The 9032-nt window shown below is 33.6% G+C and overlaps 2 protein-coding genes across 2 annotated transcripts; one reads left to right on the top strand and one right to left on the bottom strand.

Annotated features, from left to right (window-relative positions):
* Positions 1 to 669: 669 nt before the first annotated feature.
* On the top strand, positions 670 to 2790 carry LOC147911126 (uncharacterized). Its single transcript, XM_087404209.1, has 3 exons — positions 670 to 1521; positions 1704 to 2075; positions 2597 to 2790. Exons 1-3 carry the CDS (start codon positions 1437 to 1439, stop codon positions 2788 to 2790), a joined length of 651 nt encoding a protein of 216 aa, XP_087260335.1. The 5' UTR covers positions 670 to 1436.
* A 364-nt stretch (positions 2791 to 3154) lies between these two features.
* Positions 3155 to 3944, bottom strand: LOC105148254 (hypothetical protein). The gene has a single exon (XM_011059882.2). It carries the CDS (start codon positions 3868 to 3870, stop codon positions 3271 to 3273), a length of 600 nt encoding a protein of 199 aa, XP_011058184.2. The 5' UTR covers positions 3871 to 3944; the 3' UTR covers positions 3155 to 3270.
* Positions 3945 to 9032: the final 5088 nt, after the last annotated feature.

The following is a 9032-nucleotide window of genomic DNA, read 5'->3' as shown; positions in this document are numbered from 1 at the left end:
AAAGTATATGCATTAATACATGTCTGGGAAATAAAGTAATGCCGAGAATGATAAAAAATTTCAAAATTATTTTTTATCATTTCTTAATTTATAACATGGCGTCTCAGCTATCAAGTCGTGACAATATTTGCTTGATATGAAACCTTTTCGTATGAAATAGTAATTCCCAGACACGTAGTGTGAATTTACACGAACAATGTCGAGTTCTTAGAATTAAACTTAGATGCTTTATCGCGACGAATTTGTTATATGAAAATTAACGCGAATGTGCGACTGCGTATATCATAGGTTGCATGAAATATTGATGTGGTAGTATATAAATGTCGATGCACGACATTTATACACACACACACACACACACACACACACACACACACACACACACACACACACACACACACACACATGTTACACACCAACGTTACTTTGATTTTAAGTGAGGTTAAAACTTTGAAACTCTCTCTGTCTATCTCTTTTTTAAGCTTTAAAATGAGACAGAGAGAGTTTTAAATATCACTTAAAGTTAAAGTAACGTCGATGCAACCAGGCCTTATCTATATAATAACTAAAGGATGACTTCTTTGAATATCTTTTAGTCGTCTTTAATACTTCTTTTAGTTTTTATATTTTGATTGTTCATTAGAACACGAGTAAAATTTCTCGCAATGCTCATTTTTTATTCTATCCTATATGATTTTCAAACACGAGAAACTGAACACCATCACGTCCATCTCGTGGCGATCTCGCGTACTGCTCGCGAATGAATGATAAAAAGTACCAAAACAGAAAGATATATTTTTCATGTTATCTTTTCGACAATACGAAAATATATCTTTTAGTCGACCTATTGCTTTGCGAAAATGATAACTATAGAAAAATGACCATAGAAAAGATGTTAATGATGACTATAGATAAAGATGCTTTTTTAAGTTGTTAATTAATTTTTTTTAAGTTGTCTTCTTGACAAAACTAAAATATGTCTCATCTTTTGGTCTTGCTGAAAAGCCAATCTAAAAACAATGTCTTTTCGTCATCTTTTAGACACCTTTTCGCTTTGTCGGAAAGACAATTTAAAAAAGATCTCTTTTCATTATCTTTTAATATTTTGTACTGTCTGGAATGTATATGTTTCAACGTATCGCTGAAATTAAAATCATTCAATAGAAAGTTACTAGTATCCGTATCAAGTGCACGATGTAAACTAAGCCATAATAATTCTCTATCTACACTTTCATTTTTTTTCTCTTTTCTCGCCATGTCCTCACATATTTATATAAATAGAAAGTGAATGCAGAACAGAGATAAAACAAAATACTATTTCACGACTGAATGACTGTTTCATGCAACTATAAAATTTTGGTCTTCCTTCTGCAGTTTTTATATACAAACTGATTTCTAATTTATGACACTGTCGCGTATTAATTTTAAACTGTGCCATGGCCAAAGATCGGGAACTTTTTCATCCAAAAAGCATACGCCGACATCGCATTACGTTTAACCGTGCATACAGGTCAGCCATACGTTAATCAGTTGTTGACACGAAAATATTAGATTGATCAAAAAGTTTATTCGTTTCTTTCCTACGAGACTTATACTAAGACTAGATAACTGATCGTGCAACAATTATGCTACAGCATTAATTAAGCAGCTGTGAAATAAAATGATGTACAGAGTTGTAAAACAAAAATTAACTTAATTTATTGTAATTTGCATTATTCTCTTAATTAGGTCACCCGTCTCGAAGCGACATTATGAAAAGGAATATTTCCCCCGACAAGACATCGAAAAAGCGACAGTATTCGATTTGGTGTACAAATATCTGGACAAATGCGCCAACCAGAACATAAACGGGAGACAGCAAAACTGTGCGTGTAACAAATTCAATAAGCGACACGCGAGAAAGAAAGACATTCATAGATATGACTTGGCGACAATTCATACAAATCTCGACGAAGAAATTGCTGGTGACGATGGCGAGCGATCTCGAGCACGCACAAATAAAAATATCCTTAAAAGAGCATCTATAAGCTCGTCGAAAGAATGTATCGCCGATTATACAAAAGCTGTTCGCGATGGTACATAAAAATCCCGGTAAAAATAAAAATTGCAGCGTAAGTCGAATGTAATGGGAGAGTAACAAAAGCGTAAACGAAACTTCTAAGAGGCAAAAATTGAAACATCAAAAGAAGCGTAAATGTTTCATTGTTCCAATTTTCGCCTTCTAGAAGTTTCGTTTACTCTCTTCAGTTACTCTCCCATTATATCCGATTTACGCTCCGATTTTGATTTTCATCAGAGAATTCATTTTAATTTTCAGCAATTGAATCTAGCTTGGTATTAAAAAAAAAACATAAATTTGTAGAATTATTACAAACAGAATATAGTCATTAAAATGACGTTAAATTACACCAAAATGGTTACTAAAAGTCACTTTTCAATCAGTAATAATTAATTTTAACGTTATTTTGATATTATCGTAACTTGTTCTGCTTATGAAATAAAATTTGTCAGAATTTTCGAGAAGAAGAAAAGAAGAGATAAGTATAGAAACAAATAAAACATAAATTAATCGTTATCGTTTGATTCCTTTCTTTAGAACGAAGACGTGCAAGATTGTATATACGAGAAGCACTTATATATGGTTTACAATCCGGATTGTTAATCCCAATCGATTTACGGAAGAACATGCTGCGCGTTTCACGAAAGATAGGAGTTCTATTAAAAAATGCGAAAAAAGACAATGAAGATCCATCGAATATTGCGACTAGCGGTACTGAGTATTCTGTGTAAAATTGACAGATCGTAATAAATTCAATTATCAAAAGACATGATTCGTGATATTTACAATGCTATTTCTATACTTTAAATTATTTATTAAATATAAATAAATAAATAAAAATGAAAAAATGTAAATAATAAAACCAGTAATAGAAAAGAGATTATATTTTTATATTTCTGTTAATTTTAATTTAAAACTTAACAGGCACGTATATGTATATATTTTCCTTATAAATGCAACAAACTTTGTGTTAAACAGAAAAAATTTTTATATTGAACAAAAAAATTTACACAAGACTTTTTATTTCAAAATCTAATATGTTAAAAATTGTTTAGAAGAACAGAATCTTACAAGTAGAATCGCAAATATATATTAATTTTATTTTCCTGCAGTAACTAATGAAAGTAATTATCAAGATAAAGAAGTAATAATCACATTCATTTTCTCGAGCTTAAAAATGTATTTATACAATCCTAAATTTTCAACTCGCGTTATCGCCCTCCCCGTCGTTCACATTCTTCACGACATCGTCGGATCCACTTTCTCAGTTCTTGCTCGCGTGCCGCGGTTCTTCTGTGAGGAACTCGTACCCTCAATTCATCGTATATACTATCCTCTGTATCTTCGTCCTCTTCGCCATCTTTTATTCCTTCTTCTATATCTTCTTCGGCGTCATTGCGACGACGTCTGTTCCTGATAACGCGAGGACGATCAGGAGATCGGATCCTTGAAAGTTTATCTCGAGTGACAACTTCGGCATTACAAGCGCAATCCATATCCTCCTTTTTCATCGTAGTCTCATCTTTCTCATCTGCGTGTTCCACTCTTTGATCTTCCACTCGCGCTTTTTTCACATTTCTAGCTGGATCTGACGAAGAAATCCGTAAGATTTTTTTAAAAGGTCCGGGAATCGGTTCCGCATAATTGTCACGTTGCTCCATCTTGATATTACGTTGTCGATAATCTTGGATATCCGAAACATCGGCATCAAACTCTATGATGCGATCTTTGCAATCCAAGGAACAGCCATTCCGCTTTATTGGTCTAACAACGGGGCCGGCCAAGTGATACTCGTTGTTCAATAATTCCATGACAAATCTATTACGATGTTGTGATTGTTATTGATTTACAGTAAACAGTGAAAAATATTTTAAAGAAATTGAGTGGTAAGAAAAAATACCTGTATCATCAATTTATTAACAAGCTATTATTTCTAAAACTAAGAAAGCATACTATTTATTAGAACATCAAGGAAAAAAAGAAGAAAAAATATCAAATCTATTTAGAGCTGTCTTTATTTTATTATTTAATATTTATTTATGTATAATGTGTTGAAAACGTAATTCTTTAGCATTTTGGCCACAGTTTTACGGGTCAAGTGAATATCTGTCATCTTCTATTGCAGTTTTACAATCGTATCTTTCAAACGTTAGAATTGTGTATATTATATAATACAGCACCATATGAGTCTGCTCTACATAATTAGCACCGAAATATCGGTCGATAGATGAACAGCCTGGTAACAAGATAAGTCGCGCAATAACAGTGGAAAATATTGCCTTGAAAAAAACATGATTGTGTCTTTCCATAATCGAGAGAAAGACAAAAATATCGTTTGTTAAACTGTATAACATACATATTTTAGAAACAGTCCCTAGTGAAAATTTTTCTCATAATTTTTATACAAATTGAAACATTTTTCAGAAATATTCAGAAATATTCGGAAAGTTTATATCTTCTCTCAGAACTTCTCATAGTGAATTCTGAAATATTCTGAAATTTCTCATCCCATAATTTGTAAAAATATTTTTAAATTTTTTAGATTTTATAACATTTCATCAGAAATTATACTTACAAAAATCTTAAAAATCTTGCGATATTTCATAATTAATGTATATGAAAAATTCTGAGAAAAAAATGTAGATTTTTTGAGAAGTGTATTCTAATTCGCATAAAAAATGTGAGAAAGTTATGAAATTACAGAGAAATTCTGAAAAATTATATAAAAAATTCTGAGAAAAATTTTCTCCAAAGATATGTTATAAAGTATAACATAACACAATATATACGTATATGTACACGTTATTCCCTAATAGAAATCCAATTTAATACTGAAAAATAGTAATATTAATTACTTAGTTTAAGTATTAACAATATTGTCGTTATAATAAGTAATAATTAATTATTACCCTTCACACCAAAGGATTAAATTTATCTATATAGGTATAGTTTAATGCAATGTAAAATAATAAATATAGAAAATGTGCACACGTAATTTCATATGAGGTATACATTTCACCCGATCCATTTGACCTTCGACGAAGCGACGCCGGGAACTAACCCTTGAGAACAGACCTGTCTCAGCGCGGTCCGCACCTGAGCATAAAGGTCGCCATTGTAGCGATAATGCGACCGGATGTAGTCGGTGATCTCCTCGGCGCTGGACGTGGACGGCTGGTCCACGTCGCGCTGCAGCAAACGCATTGCTTCCATCACGCGCAACGAGAACCTCAACGAAGTCTCCACGCCGCATTTGCACTGCCGGGGTATTTGTGACGAAAGAAATTTTCTGTCTCTTGAGTCTTCAGCCTCCTTTGTTGTAATCGAATATAATAGACAGTCACGATTAATGTGATTCAATTTAACGTCAAAATTGTAACGACATACATTAAGCTATTTCATGGAATATCTATAATAACCTATATTTGACAGTATAATATTTTACTGATATACAAAAAATATAGATTTGACTTGTGATATAATTTTTTTATATAACGTGAGATCTCGTTGGCTAATACTTAAAAAACGAGCGATTAAACTAATAACTTGTATTATTAGACGAATAAAAGATACTCTTTGCGCGTAACTTACTTTCTTAGGCGTATCATCTAATTTCTTGCAACTTCCTGGACAAGTTTCATCTCGTATCGCACCGAAATCATTTTCCTGATCTTCATTAAGAATTTCATCAACTATCGCATTGACTTTTTTTTCTATTTGTCTAGCATTCATCTTATTGTCAATTTAATCTATTCGAAAGGTTAGTGGAAAATATCATTAAGACATGTATGTATGTGTCTAAAACTGAGCATTCTGAAGTTTCAGAAGAGAAAACTCTTTCAAGAATCGCATAGACAAGTTTTTAATTTATTGATTATAATCAGTCACATTATGTGCAAATACAACTTTTTACTGCGTAAAAGCTACATTTATGTATAATGCGATTGATGAATCAATGAATTAAAAAACTCGCCTTATCTCATAACGTGAAAACACATCATTCTTAATATATTAAATATTATAACGCTATTAAATATTATACGATAATATTAATGTATAATATAAGTGTGCGTTTTTTTTCAGATGTCTATACTACTTCAGCTCGAGCGTTAAACTGAAGATCCATAGTGAAGACTGTGGAAAATTGAACGTATGATCAGACTATCGAACGAGGATGACAAGTAGAGTTTCGGCAACCATTGCAGGAAGGATTCGTTTGATTCGTTGTCTATACCGATTTAAAGTGGAAAAGATGGATAGGAACTCTGAATCAACTACGTACACGTATCAACATTATAACATGTTTAGCATCGAGTATTACGTACATTGTTCCTACGACGATACATTATCATTGTTTTCGCCGCGATAAAGGCTGCATCGCATGGTTCGCGGAAGAACTTGGACAATTAGCACATAGTGTAATCCATAATTTCGGCTAACGTGGCAGATTTTACGCGAGATAACTGGGAAAAATTCAACAACGCTACGACAACGTATGCGAGAAATCGTTCGATCCAGAAACCCTGCACATTCAAACTGCAATATAAAGGGTGTTTTTTTAAGCCCGATAGATTTTTTTAAGCCCGATAGAACTTAAAATTGTAAAAACTAACACAAAAATTAAATTATAATCAAAAAATTTTTTTTAGTCGAAAGATCAATGCATGGCATTAACATTTGAAAATGATTTCGGGCATATGGCCACCGCGGCTGTTTAATTTAATTTTTTGTTTTATTTTTTACAATTTCAAGTTCTATCGGGCTTAAAAAAACATCCTTTAAATTAGAAGGATTCGCGTTGCATATCTATGTTTCACAATTTATCTAGCTACATCTCCGGATAATATTGAACACAGTCTTCGTAATGTGATCTTGCGGCTAACTATTCTTCTTTTATCACTATTTTATATACTGAAGAGGACCCGAAGCGAGAGTCGGAACGTTTACCACTTTTGATTAATAAAGATTCGATTGTATCACATACCGATATCCTGTGTTGGCCCACATTTATACATCACATTTATACATCATTAAATTTAATCCTTGGGCCTTCGTTATTACTTCTGTTTAATATAATATTGTATAATACAACATCATTTATTATAAATATTTAATATAAATTATACATTTAATAATTTGATACTTGCTTTGTAAAACGCACAAAAAATTGAAAATTCCAATTTTGAAAGCGATCTTTATGCTCAGATTTTTCTCTGTGATGTTAATTTTGAAAGATTTTGATAAAGCTAGGAGTTTAATAAAGCTTCCTCGCTAGGACTCGCGGTCCCTGTATCGATTCGCAATCGAAATAACGCCACGAGAAGGTGCTACGGTCAAGGGGCGTAAATAGGGTGTATAGAGAAAAAAGTAGGAGGAGCAGCCGACCTGGCGTAGGAGTACCAGGAGTGCATACGTGAAATATTAATAAGCGGGCAGTCGGTGAACGTGACTGCGCTGTACGCGGAAGTGCTTTTGCACGTTATCAGTATATTCCTCTGCTTTCTCGATTAGATGCTATAGGTACTCATGCTGTGTACAAATTACAAATCGCCATTCCGCGGACATGAATGCAATAGACACTTATATACACGATAGATTCGATAATTATAAAATTATATACGCTATCACGCTATTTTTACTTTAATAACATCGCAATTTCTTCTCCCTCCCCCCCCCCCTCATGCTTTGGGATTTTATGAAAAGATTCCATTCATGCCCCCATCAATCCGTGTGTGATGTTGAAAATATCTGAAAAAAATTTCTTTATCCTCAAATTTTAAAATAAGATATATTCTCGTATTTTATCATGAATTAATATACTATTACAAACATACATTGTAGTATTATTTTTTATCGTTTTTTAATCTCACAGAGATTGCAGTAATTGTTACGAAATAAATTAGAGATTGGGAAGAAAATAATTGAGAGGAAAATAATTTTTCAGCTTCCGATTTGTCTAAATATGACCATTATTAAAACCCATTACACACGCAGTTAATAATACTTAATTGTATTGTTAAAAAAAAAGTTTACAAATTGTACCCTTCAATCTTCCTTGCAATAACAGCCATTATTATAGCTCGGGAAACAACTCGCGATAAAAATAAGATTACGCGGGCGAAGCGCAGGTGAATCGAGAGAAGAGGTGAGACTCGCGCGGCGCGAATCGGACTTGGCAGGCATCACGCTCCACTTTTTCCTCGACGGAGGGACGACGAGGCGCTGGTGTGAGCGATTCCGCTTGTTGTTTCGCGCCATTTCCGATAAGAACGTAGCCGGGCCGGCCAAGAATTACCTGGACGAGTGCGCGGAAGGATAAGAATAACGGTGCTGACGGGGTAAGCCGCAATTTGCCAACGGCCTGGGAACTGAAGGGCTGTGGATGGCTTGCCGTGCTCCAACGGGGGCAAATAGTCTAAATGAAAAAGACCCCTGGTGCCCCTCTTGTAGGTACAACCTGCGTTACTTGAAGCACGTCGTGCTTTCGATAAAAAAAAAATAAGAACTGGCTGGATCTCTTTTTTATTCGCCAATTACCTCTTCTCAGCGACGATTTATCAATCCGCACTTAATTACAATGTAGATGCTCTTATCTGAATAATGATCCTTTCTCGATAATTTAAACTTCGAACTCTAAGGCTTGCAGTATTAATAGTTGGCTCTTACATTTAAGACTTAGAGTCCTAAGTACAATCCTAAGATGTTGTCAGCCAATCACAGAGCTGTATTAGCACTTTACATTATTACTTAAGACTATCTTAAAATAAGAATCGATCGTAAATATTGGCCTATAAGCCGTTTCTTTCTTCGATGGCAGGTAACACGTTGAACGCGGGCATTGAAGTCTACTTGCGAATCTTTGTATTAACTTAATGCCGCTATATTCTGATTGGACATGTGCAATTAATAAAGGAACAATATGAAAAGAAAACGAAAAAGACTTATATATATATATATATATATAAAATATACA

The sequence above is a fragment of the Acromyrmex echinatior genome, chromosome 1 (assembly GCF_024713525.1).
Source record: "Acromyrmex echinatior isolate Ae372 chromosome 1, ASM2471352v2, whole genome shotgun sequence".
Taxonomy (NCBI): Eukaryota; Metazoa; Arthropoda; class Insecta; order Hymenoptera; family Formicidae; genus Acromyrmex; species Acromyrmex echinatior.
Note: the sequence above shows the minus strand (reverse complement) of the source record. Positions and strands in the feature narration are given on the sequence as shown.